The sequence below is a fragment of the Mixophyes fleayi genome, chromosome 4 (assembly GCF_038048845.1).
Source record: "Mixophyes fleayi isolate aMixFle1 chromosome 4, aMixFle1.hap1, whole genome shotgun sequence".
Classification (NCBI taxonomy): domain Eukaryota; kingdom Metazoa; phylum Chordata; class Amphibia; order Anura; family Limnodynastidae; genus Mixophyes; species Mixophyes fleayi.
The window spans coordinates 293911506-293930945 of NC_134405.1; the positions used below are offsets into that span (position 1 = coordinate 293911506).

The following is a 19440-nucleotide window of genomic DNA, read 5'->3' on the forward strand; positions in this document are numbered from 1 at the left end:
ATGCCAGGGGAGCTATTCTAGCTTGGAGGAACCTGTACAAGACATCAATGAAAAGGACTCTGGGCCAAGCATCGTGGTGCCGCTGGCGGAAACTCAACCAGGACAGGGTCAGTGTGAGCCAGTAACCCAGGCTGGGCGACACCATAACTGTTTTGCTAATCAGTAGTGGTACTATTGCGGGAGGATAAGACTCTGAAAGAGATCGAGATTATTACTTTGGAGTGCTGACTGCAAGAGGCTGCTGGAGAATACATGCTACCATTTACCCTGTAGCTTGTGAACGTCTTGTGGTGTTGTGCTGTTGTAATAAAGTCTTATTTTGGATATATTCTGTTCTACCCGAGTGAGTGGAATCCCACAGACGGTAACTGCCATCCCATCTATGGGTGGTATCCTCACAACAGGTAGGAGAGAGCAGGACAGTCTGTGAAATGTTCTAATTCTAGTGGGACAATTCCGATTTTTGGTGACTGTTCTGCACAATCTAAGGGGCAGGTCAAGACTGTGTACTCTTTCTTTATATACTACACTATGGTGCTAGCTGTTGTTCATGGGCTGACCACTCCCCCTCTAATGTCTGGTCTTGCCTCAATGATGGCTGGCCACACCCCCTCTGGTGTGCCCCTAGCATTGCAGTCCCCCAGTGGGCCCTTCATGCCCCAGTCTGACACTGGGTGTGCATAAAGGTACTTTCACCTTTAACAACTAATACGATGCTGTCATTTTTCTAATACCTATTTACAAAATTAAATAGTGAGTTCAACTTTAAATATTTGAAAATACCAAGTGGGTACAATAATTATATAATCTTATAAATTAGTGTATTGAAAAGGAATATTTTAAAAAATAAATTCAATATATTGTGCAAATTGAAGGACTGTCCACCTTTGAACAATATCTGCTATTAACTAGCCCACCCAGAAAATGTTTTGGTTTCCGTCGCCCCAGTAATCAAAACTTACCTGTACTTGGCTATGATCCATCTGTGCTGCTGAAGAGAACACTGTCAATACAGCTGTGCAATAGATGCAAACTCTCTTTAGGTATGTCCTATATGCTGCACCTATTTAGACAGGTTAGGTCCAATACAAATAACCGCCACATACAAGCAGCAGATTGCAAGTTGGGGGCCGGCTAAATAGCAGTGACTGTGGAAAATTGGACAACAGATTTTAGTGGGGACTTTTCTTTCTTTTTTTTGATGAGTTCCTTCCATGAAAGTACCTTCTCAAATCTTACATTTGTACAAGATAAATGTATACTAAATAGCAGAGGCATATACATAGGGCAGTACAATGGATGCTGCCTCTTGTATCATTGTGGGGAGAGCAGGTGCTGGGCACATTGTAAAATAAAGCTTAAAAAAATTTAAGCCCACAACATGTTGTGTTTTGGGGTTTTTTGACAAACAAAGGGGGAAAGAGGCTCAAACCAGTATGTTTCCTAGGGCGTCATGAGGTCTTAATCTGCCTGTGCCTGTTAATTACACTATGACCATCCACAGTACCACTATCTTAATATTAATGTATAATGATATTCAATTACATGATCACAAAATGCTCTGATTCGTGGTCAGTGGTGCAGCATTGTAGAATACATAGGATTAAAATAGTGATGTATGGCTTCCTTAAGGCATTGAGGGTGTCTAGCATTAACATAGAGTGATGATACTTATGTTCTTGTTTTGGGGCTTAAAAAAGCAGAGTAAGATTGTTTGTTTCTCATTTGAGTATTTTTCTCACCCAGTTTTTAGCTGCTATATCTTCACACTTGGAATGGATGTTTATGAAGCAGATAATTCAATTTGAGTTGTGCTTCTGTGCTATATTTTTTGGTAAAGAATATATATATATATATTCAGACGCTTGACCCTTACACCAACAGGGACTGTAATGACATTGTATTCAAATACATATACTTTAATATGGAGTTGGTCCCCCTTTTGCAGCAATAACAGCTTCCACTCTTCTTGGAAGTCTTTCCACAAGATGTAGTGTTTCTGTGGGATTTGTGCCCCTTCATTCTGTAGAGCATTTATAAGATCAGGCACTGATGGTGGACGAGAAGGCCTGGCTCGCAATCTCCGTTCAAGTTCATCCCAAAAGTGTTCGATGGGGTTGAGGTCCCCTCGTCCACTGGAGCGACTTCCCATGCTCTATCAAACTGTCCCCTGATCTGTGCTCCTTCAAATGGGCACTTAAAACTCATCTGTTCCTCAAAGCCTACCACCCTTCCACCCAACCATCTCCTTTCCTCCCTCTTACCCTGTCGCTGTAAGCGTTCCTCTTCCGCATAATCCCCTCCAGTGACTCCCTATTGTACCTGTGTCTGTGTGCCCTCCCGTTAGTATTTAAGCTATTTCGAGCAGGGCCCTCTTCCCTCCTGTCTTTTTACCATTTCTTCTCTTCTAACATTACTGTACTAGCTATGCTTGGAGCTATTGGAGTCTCGGTTTTACTCGTTTATTGTTGTGTACTCTTTTACCCTGTATGGTCAACTGTTTGTATTCTGTACCGCACTGCGGAAACTTTGTGGCACCTTATAAATAAATGACAATAATAATAATAAAATATTATAAACACTCTACTTCAACCAGCCAAATAGACCATTTGATCATGTTACCATGCAAATATAATCTAAATAAATGTGTAATAAAGTCAATAAAAGATCCTAGAAGGGGCCTCTTCTGAGCATGTGCTTATGGCATATGGACCCTCTGCGCTGTCTGTCCCAACCTTCTTTCGTCTCTTCTTGCCTCCGCTGACTTCTTCTCTCCAGCACCTTCTGTATTGATCGTACTGTCTTCTTTCCGGAGCACCGTCTTGGTCAGTCTCCTCTGCCGAACTGCAACTGCGCAGCGTGGACTGGTGCCTCAGCAAGCCCTGATTGGCTTTCCGTGGCATCAAGAATTCAAATGCTTGAAGGTAAGCCCTGATTGGCTCACCCATCGGAACACTGATAGGCTGGCAGTGGATTGTTTCCGATTTGCCGTCACCAATGCCGGAACCTAGAAGCAGGAAGAGGAGCTTACTGGCGCCGGATTCCTGGACAGGTGAGTGTTTTCTTTTCTTCATCCTCTTCACGGGCTCCGTGGGCCACCAACTCACAGTCACTCTCATCACACAGGCCTCTTCATGCACGGTTCTTGGACAGATTATATCCTTCCCATGTTTTTCTGCTGCCTGCATACTTCCACCCCTCCTCTCTCACTCCTATACTGTCTGTCTCTATCACCCTCTGTCCCCTCTCCTCCTTTGTGTTATCCTCTCTGTCTGCAAATTTGTATGTGTGCCCCCGCCCCTCCCTTTATGGGGGGTATTCAATTGACCGCAAGATTATTTTTTTTTAGACCGCGTGAAGTCATTTTAAAGCTGTTTTTTTTATCATTTTCGAGCGGGTTAACTTTACCCGCAATTCAATTACATTTTTAACGCAGCGTTTTTTTCCATCAAATGGTCCTATCGCGCTCCAGTAGAAGGTCTATTGAAAGTATAGGGTGTGCAAGAGGCAGCTGCGTTAAAAGCAATTCAATTGTTTTTTAACGTGGCGGGTAAAACAGGAAAATATGCTGTTATATCTCGCACCTCTTTGGGGTGTGATAAAAATAAAAAACCTCTGAAAACTATTTGAAATCATGTAATAATGAAAAAAAAAAAGATAAACTATGTTTATCAATAATGCCTAACATGTAAAAGTTGATTTTCTTGTAAAAAATATTGAAATAATTTTTTTTAAAATTAAAATCAATAATTAAATATATTTATGTATATTTTTGGTACAAATATGTTTGTACTAATGCGTTTTGACATAGTATAGATGATTCTATAGTAAAAAATAGTTAAATAAAAAAATATGTTAAAGAAAGTACTGTAATGTAGATATTATCAACTAGAATGGTTGTGTAATACAATAAAATGTATGAAAATGTATGACAATCCATTTTTTTGTGTTATACATGACCGCGATAAAACTTCCCTTCACTCCCCTAAAAACTCGCAAACACAATAATTAACGCGCGGGGGCAGCGTTCCCTCAATTTCAACTGAATTGCACGAGTTTTCACGCTGCATTAACTAAAAACGGTCGGTATGTCAGTCAAACACCCACGGGTGATTTATTTTTTTTAACGCGCCGCGAAAAAAAATAATCTTGCGGTCAATTGAATACCCCCCTATATGTGACCGGGTATCTCTATGTTCTCTGTGTGTATCTGTCTCTTTCTTACCCCCACTTTGTGTCTGTCTTTATTTTTGTGCAACTCTGTCTCCCCCTGTGTTTCTTTGCACAACGTGGGCTAGATTTACTAAGCTGCGGTTTTGAAAAAGTGGGGATGTTGCCTATAGCAACCAATCAGATTCTAGCTGTCATTTTGTAGAATGTACTAAACAAATGAAAGCTAGAATCTGATTGGTTGCTATAGGCAACATCCCCACTTTTTCAAACCCGCAGCTTAGTAAATCTAACCCCCTGTGTTTTATCTATCTCCCCACCTTCTTCTCAGTGGCGGATCCAAGGGGGGGTGATCAAGGCACTCGCTCCCCCTAGCGGAGGCTTACTATATGCAGGTCTGTTCGGCAGTGACAGTGTGCTGCCCGGCTGCTCAGATTGTGTTTTAAACACAAAAAGAGGAGCCAGGCAGCACATTGTCACTGCCGAGCGGACCTGAACATAGCGTGCAGCCGCCGGCAGCCTCAGAAGGGGGGCGGGGCCTAAATCCCCCCCTCTAAATCGCCCGGGGTTCAACCATTTTCTAGATCCGCCCCTGCTTCTTCTACCATATGACCCCAACACCCACTTTTCCCCTGTGCCCCTCACGTCTATCCCTTCTTCTCCCCTCTTCTCCTCTTACCTTCTTCCTCCCTTCTGCTGACATCTAGGGAGTCCTGGTAGCTGCTGATCAGAAGAGACATGGACAAACTTCAGGATGGCAGGTAAGCAAAACTTTCTCATTTTAATAATCTGTGCATACATTATGATATTCAATGAGCTCATAACTCCATTACTAAATGTGCTTTTTTAGACAGGGATTCCTCATTGAATTTGCATGTACTAAAGGGCAGATTTATTGAAGGATGAAAAGGCCTATTACCAGCAAAAATTGTAGTTTTCGCCAGCGATAGTTTTTTTCATTTCACTCTATACATTAAGAGCCTGATTCATTAAGGAACTTAAATTAAGAAGTTTTTTATTTCAGTCTCCTGGACAAAACCATGTTACAATGCAAGGGGTGAAAATTAGTTTTCTGTTTTGCACATAAGTTAAATACTGGCTGTTTTTTCATGTAGCACACATGTGCAAAACAGAAAACTAATTTTCACCCCTTGCATTGTAACATGGCTTTTCCAGGAGACTGAAATAAGAAACTTCTTAATTTAAGTTCCTTAATGAATCGGGCCCTAAAGCTTTACTGCTAGCCATAACCCTGATGATGATAAGATTCACCAGTTTTCGCAAGTGAAGGAGTCCTCTGTGAATTTAACTTTTATTTACTTGCAGCGCCACAACACCTGTGCTGTTGTCACCATCTCATGGTGGCGATAAGAGATTAAAATAATTTTAAGAAATGATTTAATCTTTGAGTAAAGAATTTTTATTGTATAAAGGTTTTTACATATTTTTAAAAAATAAATTTAATTTATTTTTAAACTTTTTTTAAAATTAAATTCCAAATCTGGTAAGCTGGCTGATGCTTGCACATATCTGCAAAGACTGGCCTCTCTTGGCCAGCATCACTGTGGCAGCAGACTAGCTGCTGTATTGATCAGGGCCATCTTAACAACATTATGGGCCCCCGGGCAAAGCAGTGCACCGGGGCCTCTACATACGGTATATACATATATATATATATATATATATATATATATATATATATATATATATATATATCTATATATATATATCTATATATATATGTATAGAGATACAGATATAGATATAGATATATAGAGATAGAGATAGATAGGTAGATGTACTTGCTCAGTCACCCTTGTTTTTTGCAGGTTTTTTCTGTTGCAGGATTATTTATTCTAATTAAGAGCCATGCCCATAGGCCCCCTTGCCTGTGGGGCCCCCGGGCACCTGCCCATCGTGCCCAATGGAAAAGATGGCCCTGGTATTGATGTAATAAGTGGCATTGAAATAAAATGTACATATCGCCATGAAGGGGCTATTCGTGATAAATTGGCCCCTATGTCTTTGAATTGGATCTCTATTGCTTTTTTACAGAAATAAAATTCATCAAGTTCCCTGGCCATTTAATAATGGTGGATAGACTAGCCTTAGCAATATTATGTTCAGGGCCGGATTATGGGAATGAAGGCCCCCGTGAGGCTCCCCTCAATACACATTTTTTTAATGTAGTTCTTGTGACAGAGGTCTTTTAAAATATAGTGAGAAACCTTAAAATATCAGATTTGTGATTACATAGCATATTTACTTTCCATAGCAATACATGCTTCCCACATGGATGGACTCCACTCCACTGCACTACTTTCGAGAAGCTACAAAGGTGAAACAGACAGGCCAGTATACTAGCTGCAAGGTAACTGGCGTTGTGGAACTACAAAACACAGCATGCCCTACCAGAGGGCAAACTGGAACTTGTCATTCAAAAATGCTGGAGAGCTACAGGTTACACTGTATACAACCAGCCAAATAATACAGTACAATTTTAAACCTTTCATAATATTGTGGAACTGTCATCGTATAGATGAGCCACTGGTTCTGCAGGTTGCTTTGTGATAGCTAACATTGTTTGTTTATTACATTCTTGTTTTGTTTATATTTCACGGACACATTGGGTTGTAACTATGCAGTGTGACCTCCCTGGGCGCAATGCTGAGCGTTTGTTATGGCTGGGAAATAGCATTACATATAACAAGATTGAGGGGGGCGCACGTCAGTGCTGTTCCTGATACAGTATTAGGGGTCTATTTATCAAAGACACAAAGATTTAAGGATTTTTCATATCAAAGTCCCCTGGCCGGTGAAGATTATTGTTATCACCGGAGTTATATTTTGCGGGGGGCCTCTGGCGGTTTGCATGAAGAAGCCTAACTATCATGGACAGCAGCGGTACAATCAACGCCACTTTCCTCTCATTGCTAACGACATCTCAGCTTTGGGTCAGTAGATTTACTGGTAAAATAAAGCATTTTAAAGTTGTTGGTTTTTTTTAAAGTTTTTTTTAACATATTACATGCTGGCTCACATTTGAGCAGAATGATCCCTAATTAGCCTGGCAGCCACTGTCCAACTAGCCTGGCAGCCACTGTCACGGGGGAGCCGGGTTGATAAGCAGCTATAAAAAAAAAATCTTCATAATGAAGGGTCTTGTTAAATAGACCCCCCTTACTGTCATTAGTTATGTTCTACAGCTATAGGTGTGGCAACATGTTATAGAAACATCCCTGGAAATTGTTTTTTATGGACATTATTTATTGCCAGCGCAATTAAAAACAAATACAGCTCCAAAAGGGAAGCATTTTAAAACAGCTGTATGATGCATTGTGTCTAGTTACATAATAATTGTAGGTTTAGAAAGCTGACATCCATGTGCATCCTACAGAGGATGTTTTGATACTCTGTTTCAGCTTCTCCTGCTATGGTCTCTCGCATTCTAATTGCTCTCTTGCAATGGTGTGACACTATTATTGAGGGAGGGGTTGGTAAACTAGGGACTTCCCCCAGCTAACAGCACTACTATACAACAGCCTGATTTCCCCGAAATGATGCTGCAATACAGAGATCACTGGAGGCCAATAGGGGCGCTCTATCGGCTTACAGGGCGTGTTTACTCGGCAATATACCTGGGAAGCCCACGAAAAACCTATACAGAGCTTGTCATCGAGCCTTACTAAGAACTTCTCAACTAAAAAGTCCTCAGTGCCAACAAGGGAACCACCGGGATTAAACATTTCTTTTCTACTGCATATCTGCAAGGAGGATCACACAGCCTAACAGGTACAGTCTGAATACTCACATAACTGTATAGCCATGCAGGGCAAAATAAATTCAAAGCTTCTTTTGCTGCGCTTTTTTTAGGATTGTTAAATGCATTCACAATACTATATGCATCTCCAATACTGATGCAGAATAAATCATTTATATGGGTTCAAATAACTTAGTAAATGTTAGTTTGGGATTTTTATTTTTTTTACTTTTTTTTTTACAGCTGATACCTGCAGAAAAGCGCTTGGTATAAATATTATTTGTATATAGCGTGCACTCAGCACTGTAAAGTATGTGGCAGGGACATGAGTGGTAATTCAGCAGAGTTACAGTATCAGCAGCAGCTACATGCTGCACAAGGAAGTAGATTGGAAAAAAAAACAAAGGAGGGAAATATCGCTGCAGCATGTTCAGGGTCCATATCTATAAAGGTTATTTACAGCTCAATACTTAAGTACCAGAATGTAACTGTTGCACAAAGATCGGGGCCCCTAGTGAGGTGGGCGTGTATCATTGGGGTCGGTTATGCTAATGTGACACTTGATGAATAGTTATTGCAAATTAGCAATTTAAGAGAAAGTGATTGCTAGACTGTATCACACCTGCTAGAGGCGGCTTTATGGTCAATATCATATTGTGAATGTACTGGTGTATAATAAAGATGACATTAAGTTGGTGAAATGGTTGGCACCCTTGGGACGGCACTGATAGACACCGCTAGTATGCTACGTATAGAGAAAGTCAGAGTTGCTTTGGAAAGTTCACATTGTTATAGTAATGCGCATGGCAGGGCTGATTACTTATGAAAATGCACATGGCAGGGCCGATTGTTTATGAAAATGCACATGGCAGGGTTTTCATTCTATTATAAAGTGCACGTATCAGCGCTGCCTTCCTGTGAAAATGCACATAGTTGGTTTGTTTGATATAGACATTTACAGTGGTGGACTGGTTGCACATGATTAAAGCTTAATGGTCATTACATGTAGTATTGCTATCTGTTTTTTTAAAATGCATCAACAGGTCTGATTGTACATTAAAAAATGCATGTGTGGCTGTGAAGGCAAATGTTTATAGCAGGTGTGTTTTCACTGCTATTTTGCTAAATGAATTGTTCAGATAAGTGTTAGGGCTGAAAATAAATAAATAAATAAATGCCTTAATAAATCTCTGATAAGTAAGGATTAATTTGAAATTCTGTAGACTTTAACTAAAGCTATTTATGAATATTTTTTTTTTTTAGTTTAAATGCCAACCATATAGCTATTTAATAGCTGTACTGCTGTACTGGTGGTCTACAATACAATCTTCTGTCTTAAAGTAATGAAGATATACTGTAGCAGGACCTTTGAGCATTGTGTGTGATCATGTACAGTGAGCAGTAACTATAACACATGGCTTTTAATGCAATGGTATCATATTTCAGGGCTCTTGTATACAGTAGTTGTTCTATTAATAGACTAGTAGGATTTCTTCCTTGAATGTGCAGAAGCAGTGTGTGCATGCTCTTAGTTCCTGAAAAGTGATTGCACAGTCTAGTGTCACACCTATTTGCATGTAAGTCTGTAAAAAAACACTTTATAGACACCAGAATTTCATTTGGCATTCGGTAATGTCACATCTAACAGTTCTAATTCAGTTACTGGCTTCTTCTGTGGGAAAATAGTTGTCAGGTCATAAAGAGTCTGTAGTGTTGCCAAGTTAAATGTACAGCATCATTAAGCTGTAATGACAGCGTAACCACAGGCCAAAACATGCAACATAGCTAGAGTGATGCTTTCCATCAAGAGCTACTGATGGTGTAAGTTAGCTGTATGGCTCCAATAAGATAACATAACATTTGGGATTGCTTATCTTCATTTATAGATCTATCCTAGTGGCCATCACTATGAAGCTTGTCAAGAAACTAAACTCATTAAATTAATTCATAATTTTGAACATATATTGGTGCAAAGAATACACAACAGGGGTAATTGTGAGTGATATTATAAAAGGAAGCATAGTACTATTTACTTCTCTTGACATTGGAAGAAGACTAAGAAAGTTTGCTATATCACAAAATAGGTTTTGCAACTTGAAATATCTTTATAGTTGTTAATCGTACTAAACACTTAAATAATTTTTTTTTTGTTATGTCTGTTAAGGGTATGCCATTTACTGCATGGTTAGAGCAAATGGGCAAATAATACATAAGTGCATACTTGCCAACTCTCCCGGAATATCCGGGAGACTTGAAATCTGGGTCAGACTCCCGGGAGAGAGGGCAATTCTCCCGATTCCCGACCGGCTGTGGAAAAGTAAATGAAGGGGACGGGGCTTATTGGCATCATGCAGGCGTCATTATGGGCAGGGCTAACGGTGCGATACTTCGAGCCCCGCCCCCACACACCCACCTGCCCCCCGGACCTCCCGGGGCACAAGCCGCCAATGTTGGCAACTATGAATAATTGTGTTCGTTAATCATTATTATTATTGTTATTATTATTATTATTATTATTGTAGATTTCATAATTGTTATTCTTCTATATTGTGTTTTCACAGCAAAATGCCTGTCACACGTTTGAGGATGAGACCTTGGCTGGAGAAGCAGATTGAATCCCATACGATTCCTGGTCTTGAATGGCTGAATAAGGTAATGTACTTGTTCTGGAATTTCTGTGGTGTATTTATTTCATAATATGGTAATACACATTTAAGCATTTTTATATGCGGGGTGCCTTTTTCTGGTTTTCTTTCTAACTTCCATGGTACAGAAGTTATTTCTGAGAGATGGTATTGCTGCAGCATTTAGTGATACAGCTGTAATTTTTTAAACCAAAATTAATTTGAGAATGTTCCCTTTTGTCTCCTGCAGGAAGAGATGATTTTCCAGATCCCATGGAAGCATGCCGCAAGACACGGCTGGAATATCGACAAAGATGCTTGTCTTTTCCGCAGTTGGGCTGTGCACACAGGTACATGTCAAAGTGTATATTTGTTTTTTAGCGATAAGGAAAGTAGTCTTAGTACTACACAGTACTGTCCATAGGGCATTCTCCTTCAGGATTTTTATGGTGGAGCTAAATGATAATCCACTGAATTCATCTCTTGCTTCTTCGTTGACTCAATACCATCCAACGCAGTGGATATTGTAGTTGATAATCCAAGACAGAATGTATCCAGGCACTTATACTGAGCAGTCTGTCTGTATATGCTGTAGCCTGTTGTTGCTTCATATATCTGCAAGCAGAACATAAAGTGTGTGAACACCATTCGAAGTAACATACAGAGAGTTCCATATTAAGCTGATGGGAGGTGGCTCATCTATGACGTGACTGAGTCTTTAAGCTAATTTTATGGTCCTAGAAAGATGATATAACATCTAGGTTTGCTTATCTTCATAAGCAGCTTTATCCTGTCTTATCTAGTGGCCTTCACTGTGAAGCATGTGGACAAACTAATCTCTTTTCAGACTGAATGGGAATAAGGTCTCGTTACCTTATCTGCTTCTAAACATTGTTTATTGTCCCATTTTCTGCAGGAAAGCATAAAAATGGTGAGAAGGTACCGGACCCCAAGACTTGGAAAGCTAATTTCCGCTGTGCTATGAATTCTCTTCCCGACATTAAAGAAGTAAAGGATAAAAGCATTTACAAAGGGTCAAGTGCAGTACGAGTGTACAGAATGCTACCGACTCAAATAAAGTTAGAGAAAAAAGGTAACCTATCTCTTTGCTCAAGACAAGCTCAAGACATAGTGTGAACTGTACATACTATTTCTACTGTTTTTAGTGCAAAAGTAGACCATACATGCTTGTTATAGTAGTTTTATAGTCTTGGATATTTACAAGTCTATATATCATGCAGCCGGCTTTTTGGTTGTTAGCAGATTTTCTAGATCCCCCTTAATGCATTATTGCAATAGGCTGCATTCTCTAACGCCAAAGGTTGAGGACAATTGGAACAGGATCTAAAGAAAAGTTGATGTTGAGGAACAAAAGCTTGTGTTGTGACCAGAGCTTTGCATTTATTTTACAGAACGCAAATCCAAGTCCCTGAAAGATTCCAAGAGCAAACCAAAGAAAGAGGTACATTCTGTTCATCTTGTAACTGGTATTACCTGAAACAATGTATATGTCTATGTACTTGTGGTTAACGCATACCTGCATATGTTTCTATTGCAGGCTGATGGTTTATTTACAGAAGAGGTGGAGGAAGCCGTGAAAAGCTGTCAACTACCAGGTGACCACAGTGACTACACAGCATTGTTTCCAACACAGGAAATTGACATTGCAAGCACAGAAATAATTGGTGAGAATCATCATGTTGCAAACTTTAATATTACTTATTCTATACATATAATACAAAATAGGTTTTTGTTGCATCACTTTTCAATAATTTTATTAAAATACAAACACAAATTACTTTGTGTGTATGGCCATAGACACCTTTAAAAGATTCAATAAACATAGAAGTGTCAATTAAAAGCAGCTGCTAACATGTGCATCTACATTTCTTAAAATAAGAATAAACTTTGCAAAATTAAAATAATAAAATTAAAATAATTCCATAGACATGTGTTAAAACGATATAATAAAGTTTCCCTACAATGTACATTGTAAAGTATTAGCTGCACTTGGTGCAGTCAGTTTCCCTTATTAAAAGATCTACTAAACTCAAACTTCAAGTTACCTTCCATAAATACAATGATTCTCACATAAACAGATATATGTGAGCATCTACATAGTGACTGAAGATGAAATATTTTACATTTGCTATGTCGCTGAGTGCAAGGTATTATTTCCTGTGTATAGGAGAATACCAACATCCACAATATGAACAATATATTCAGTGCTCATAAGCTCCAGAAATATTCACATACATATTTATACATGGTATTAGAAGTTCTCTCATAGAAGGCAAACTGTAATCTAAGTTTAGTGATTTAATAATATCAGTATTTTGTAACTACTATCATACAATTGGAAGATATAAGAGTAGTTACAGATTACTTATTTTTTAGATAGACTGATCAGGATGCTTGACAAAATACTTTAATTCTAATGTATTTAATTGTTGCAGCCATGAATGATTGCGATGTCACTAGCAGTATGTCAGAATGGAAAGATTCAATCGACATGCCCATGCCTGACAGCACAAACGATCTGTACCCTTTTCAAGTGTCGCCGATGCCCTCTGGCTCTGAAGGTAATGCCTATAGTTGCTATCTAGTATTTAATGTGCCATAATAAAAGTAATACTACAACATTTGATTGGAATCGTATAGTTGCCTATTAATACCCGCTCTGAGAATATGGGGCCTGATTCATTAAGGATCTTAAATGAAGAGGATCCTTATTTCAGTCTCCTGGACAAAACCATGTTACAATGCAAGGGGTGTAAATGACTGTTCTGTTTTGCACATAACTTAAATACTGCCTGTTTATTCGTGTAACACACAAATACTTGATAGCTTATTTGTACACTGAAATTTAAAGTTGATATGTTTGTGTTACATGAAAAAACAGTCAGTATTTAACTTATGTGCAAAACAGAACACTCATTTGCACCCCTTGCATTGTAACATGGTTTTGCCCAGGAGACTGAAATAAGGATCCTCTTCATTTAAGATCCATAATGTATCAGGCCCATGATTGCAAACCAAACTTGGCTTAAGAGATGACAAAGCTTATCATGAATTATGTGAATAAGCTGACAATAATAAGGTGTCAAGCACTGCAATGTAATGTCATTTTTAGGGGGGGGGGATTCTAGCATTTGCATATTATTCAATTTGCTGAAAAGCAGTAATTTACCAATGTTCTGGTGTAATAATTGAATGTTTGCTTTCTGTTGCAGAGGAGGAAGAGGTGTTACACATGCCTGATGAGCTGTTTAAGGTAAGAGAATGCTGATATTAGCCTTTGTCTTGTAATAACGTAAAAGCATTCTGTGCACATTTATTCTATATCCTTCATGGATACAATGTCTTATGCTTGTGTAACTGTTTTATGACAGATGTTAGAAACAAGTACAGAATGGCAGCAGATAAACGTAGATGGCAAAGGATATTTCACCAATGAATCCGGAGCGCAAAATACTTTTCTCCAAGATCTTAGCTCCGTGTTTGACGACATGAGTAAGGTGTCAGGTATTTAATTTTCCAATTTTTATTTTACTTTATTTAAAGCTTTAGGTTCAGGGGGTAAATGTATCAATGCTGAGCGTTTCTCAGGGGGTTTGAAGAACCAATCAGATTCTAGCTATCATTTATTTAGTATATTCTACATAATGATAACTAGAATCTGATTGGTTGCTATAGGCAACATCTCCACTTTTCACACCCGCCGGAAAACTCTCCGCTTGATACAGTTACCCGCAGGAATTTACCTGTATGCAAACATTTTGTCCAAATTCACATTTGGCTATCTTCGCTATATTCTTTATATCAAACTCTGATTCTACTATAATTTCATGGGGTGCCTATACTCAAAATGCTACTTTCCAAAGGCATTAAGTTACAATCAACCATTGGTTTACTTGGTGTCTAACACCAGTCGTAATTAATCCAGAATTGTTTCAGCTATTGGACAAATCTTATGAGAAGGACTAGGCTTCTGGCCATATCATACATTTTGGATGTTATGCATCCATAATGATCTTTTAACTTGTTTTTTTAGTCCTAAAGGGCTATTCAGTTATGTGTAACTGTCTGAGCCTCGTGTGATGTGCACATGAACATCACTGAGTTTTCCAAACAGAAATCAGCAATGTTTTTGTACTATGACATCCCGCGGAGCCTCAGAATGTGAGGCTCAGACGGACTTGGCACTTTGACTGCAGCAAGATAGTTCTGTGATGTTTGTTTAATGTTTAGATTTAGTGTTATGATGTGACTTTACAAGGGGAATTAGATTGGGAATGCAAGGCTTCTGTTGGAAAGTTTTTTTAATGCGTTACTTTTGGTTCAGTAAGTCTAAAACCATTCTCTTTCTGCATTTCTAGGTGAGATTGAGGTCCGGGTCACTACAGACATGAAACATGGGATTGAGTTCAACTGGCAAGAAATGCCATCTATAGCCTGTACATTATGAGCTGTACCTAGTTTCACCAAAACTGTTGCTTGTATGAGGTGATCTTCCTATTAAGGTGTTTTGAGCCTTCACTTACAATGGGTCATGTGGCAAAAATGGACAGAGCCTGTTGCTGCCTTGTAAATGGAGAGCTTCAGGTGGGAGAAAAGGATGCTTTTCTTTTGGCAAAACATATGTTGAGACTAGCCATATGCAAACCTGGAACTGTGGTGAAGCTGGATGGACACAAATCAGTGTTTGGCTAAACTGCACTTGGCAGACAAAAGAAGAAAGCTATAAAGCTCTCTGGATATTTGGAGTGGAAACACATAAATAAATAACATTTTACCTGACCATGTGTCAAGAACTTTCTAGCATTGGGACAGTTATTTTAACTGTGAAGATAAGTGGACCTCTGTTGCTTAACCAAAGTCACAGCTTCAATGTTCCATTACTGCAGTAGTTACTTTTACCTTCATGATCATTGTGGGCATTTCCATCCCTTGCATATATGTGCTTGTTTCACTATCTATAGATACCATTCAAAGCTATGCAGTTTTAGCAAAATATCCCATCAGGTGTATACAGCCATATTGAGAAAAAAAATGTCTGTGGTGAAGAGATTTGGGTTGTTTCAATTTTTTAAAAAAAACAAACAAACAAAAAAATATACACAACGACAACTCAAAGTGCCTTTAGTTTTAGATTTTAGTTATCATAATAGTTTATCTTACTCTTACTTGGGCCTAAACTTTGTGTCTATAGACATGGCTATACTTATCGATAGAGACCCATGTAAGAGGCACTGAGAAACATGCAGGCAGCATGGTTTGTACTACTGAAAGGCGGAGGAAAGCAGTATGGATTACTGACGAATCATCCTCAATGGGCAGAATTATCAAACAGCCTTTATATTTAAAAAATATAATATTTTGTAAAACTGTGCAATTATTAATGGCAGTTATCAGGCATTAAAGCAATGTTGAGTTTTGAAACGTAGACCCAATCCATGTTTAAGATCAGTTTCTTAATTTTGATGATTGTAACCAGAACTTAAATCCGTAGATTTCCATTAAATGAGCTGAATGCAGTTTTTCATTTAGCCTGCTCAGGTCTAGTACACATATGTTCTTTTGAAGTTATAAATCTGTTTAAAATGTTTTATTGTTACAAAAGTTACCCATGTGATTCAGAGCTATAGATAACAATGGTTGCCCACTGTGTTTTTATGTTGGCACATGTAAGAGTTCTTGCATCAGATGACCACATGGCAGGGGCAAACGCAGGATTTGTAGAGGGGGGTTTCCACACCACACCGCCAGTGGGCGTGACCAGCATGCATGGGGGCGTGGCTATAATATTAGACAGTGCTTGGCTGCTCTCCAACTCTCCCTATCCCCATAATATACATGGGCAATGCTGCATGCACTACTGTTAGGTGCACGCAGCTCTCCCTTTTCAAGCAGAGCTGTGTGAAGCGGGGACAGGGTCCAGCCACCTCAATTATACAGTGCCCCAGGCTTGGAGAGGGGTTTCCGGGCATAGCAAACCCCCCCCTTGGTTTGCCTATGCATGGCCATGAGGTTCTCTAGACCAGATTTGCGTTGTCTATAGAGTGGATCCCGAAGTGGAGCAGCAGAATCTAATTTTGGAATCCCCTGATTACTAGATATACAACAAATTCTAGAATAATGCACATTGGCACTTGGAGTCCCAGCTAAAATAATAGTTGAGCACCACCACTGAGCTAGACAACATAATGTTGTTCTTATGTACATACCGTATATGAATATATCTTGCTGACTATGAACAATACATATGTCTGTATTTGTAAATACTATGTATTTTTATCAAAATGTGTGTTGAAATAAAATGTTTATACATAATATGAATATTTTGTTCTTTATAATTGGACAGAAAAATATTTTTTAATGTATTGTGGCTATGATGTCTGATAATAATTCACTCAAAATCGATTGGGTCATATAAAGCATATTAGTAAATGCAGTCGTATGGTGAAGACATTTGACCACGCTCATCCATTGCATGAGGTCATACTGCCAAGGCACTAAGAAGCCCGGGCCATGCCGTAAGTCATCCGGTGAAACAGCCGCATCTTGGCCAATTTGTGTGGCCAAACTGGACACTGAGGGGTATATTTACTAAACTGCGAGTTTGAAAAAATGGAGATGTTGCCTATAGCAACAAATCAAATTCTAGTGGTCATTTATTTAGTACATTCTACAAAATGACAGCGAGATTCTGATTGGTTGCTATAGGCAACATCACTTCTTCAAACCTGTCGTTTAGTAAGTATACCCCTGAATGTGTTTCACAGAGCCTGTGCCATGCTGCAGCACTTGTTTGACCGGCTTTAGGAAGAATCCTTTAAAGCCATTGTAGTGTGTAACATTTTCCATAGAAAGACCTTTGTCTGTTTATGATGCGTCAATATCAATATACTTGTTCATATAAAACAGCAAATGATCCAGGAAAGTGTAGAATATACTGAGCAAAGTTGTTTTAAATTGGCTATGCTTTGCTGAACAGTAATGTTTGCACACCACTACTACTGCCTTATATTCAATTTACTATTATTAGGCTTATTATTTCCAGTGTATTACACTATACACAATTCATTTTTTTATCTCTTTATTTAACTGATCCCAACTCTCGTAGCTGGCAAACATTATCTCCCTCTCTGTCCAACCGTTATTGAGCTTAAAGGACCACTAACACTATAATCGCCCCATATGTTATTAGTGAGAAGTGTGACACCATTTACATATGCTGAGCAGCAGAGTACAACTTACTGCTCCTATTCATCAGCTGTGTATGTCAGTGGATTTACTGTGCAGAGGGGATATAAGCATCATGATCACATCCTTAAAAATCCAATATAAAAGGAAATCATGAAATTGAAGTAATTGAGAGTACTAAATGTATGGGTTGGCTGCAATAATTATTTGAACTGTACAGTCAAATTTATTACTACTGTAAGAATGTGTGTGTATATTACAGTGCATTTTGTGGATCGAAGCCTAGGAAAATTCCAGAGGAATGTAAGAAATTATTAACACAAGTGTATGTTATGGAGATCATTTGTACACAACCGCCTACTAATGTTCATGGGTGCATCTATTTGATTCACTAGAAACTTGTGATATCTGTGATGTGATTAAATCCAAGTGAATGAATAGGCTGAATATTGGTACAACCCACAAAATTGGTGCACCTAAAGTGTGTAGGCAAAGGATACACATTAAATAGCCCTTTTAGAGTGCTCTGTGTCTATACTACCACCTTTATTTATTGTCAGATATTAACATGTATGACATCCTCTTTATAGCATAAGCGTGGGGCTGTGTAGAATGGAAGCACCCAGTTTGGCTCCATTGGACGTTGGATTGAGGACATAAATAGATTGAGCCACCTGGATTATGAGCTAAAGCTAATTGACTTCCGGTTTCAGCTAATGGAAGGGTTCAGAATGGGTTCTGGTGGATGGACATTTGCTACTTTGGAATGGGAAGGTGCTCAGAAGGAAGGGACTTGACCAAAAGAGAATAACCCTTTTAAAAACGAGGATCGTTCCTGTCATTGTTCCATTTAGTAATTTATTAACAATAGTGTTAAAAACTTTAATTGTTAGGGAAAATGACCTTGTTGCATATTGTCAGTGCAGCCCTGGTGGCTGGAGTTTTAACTAGATTCAAAATTTAACTTTTTCATTTTCAGATAGCTCATCGTGGTGGAAACAAATCTATTATAGACAAGTGTGCAATTTGGGAGTGGTTACCAGCAAAGAAGAGAGGAAACTTTAGGGGCTTATTCATTTAAATTATTCCCACCGCAGCAATAAGTATATGTTTGTATTGCAGCTTGCTAGGGCAATAAAAATAGTCTTTCAAACGTAGTTATCAAAAAATATATCACAGATGCAGCTGAGTGTTAATAAGCTGCTCCTGCCATCGCTTTGCCAAGACAGTCCATGTTGCATGCAGGCACATGCAATGGAGCTAAAAGATATGAACCCATACTGTTTAAAATGATAAATAAAAGGGTATTGGTGCTATACTTTTTTTAAAGGTATCCCTACTATTAAAAAATACTTTTTATATCAATATTTTTTCCCCACTACTTTTCTTAAATTAAAGCCAGCCTTTCATCACATTAACTTATGGCCATAAACTATAGCAGGGGAAAGGACGAATTTTCCCCACTTGACAAATTGTATATTTTCAACGCCCCATAGTGCTCTATGTAGACTGTAATAGTCAGTGGAAATGGCGTTATTGTCAACAAACACCCTCCTTTAACATATAAGAGTGGGGCAAAAATAATCCCTATCTCTGGTGAAAACACCCATTTTCTATGGCAAAAGGGCTTTAATATATATAGGCCTCTTAGCCTTATAGTAAGAGAGATGGTCAACGCAT

General features: G+C 38.7%; 1 protein-coding gene across 1 annotated transcript; it reads left to right on the forward strand.

Annotated features, from left to right (window-relative positions):
• Positions 1-7814: 7814 nt before the first annotated feature.
• Positions 7815-16887, forward strand: IRF1 (interferon regulatory factor 1). The gene is made up of 10 exons (XM_075209843.1): positions 7815-7962; positions 10492-10582; positions 10805-10904; positions 11471-11647; positions 11967-12016; positions 12113-12239; positions 13011-13136; positions 13788-13828; positions 13947-14079; positions 14934-16887. The coding sequence occupies exons 2-10, from the start codon at positions 10496-10498 to the stop codon at positions 15020-15022; spliced, it is 930 nt and encodes a 309-aa protein (XP_075065944.1). The 5' UTR covers positions 7815-7962; positions 10492-10495; the 3' UTR covers positions 15023-16887.
• Positions 16888-19440: the final 2553 nt, after the last annotated feature.

Coding starts and splice junctions, on each gene's coding strand:
- IRF1 (XM_075209843.1), top strand. CDS start 10,496: ATGCCTGTCACACGTTTGAGGATGAGACCTTGGCTGGAGAAGCAGATT. Junction 10,905..11,470: donor CAGTTGGGCTGTGCACACAG/GTACATGTCAAA, acceptor CATTTTCTGCAG/GAAAGCATAAAAATGGTGAG. Junction 12,017..12,112: donor AGAGCAAACCAAAGAAAGAG/GTACATTCTGTT, acceptor TTTCTATTGCAG/GCTGATGGTTTATTTACAGA.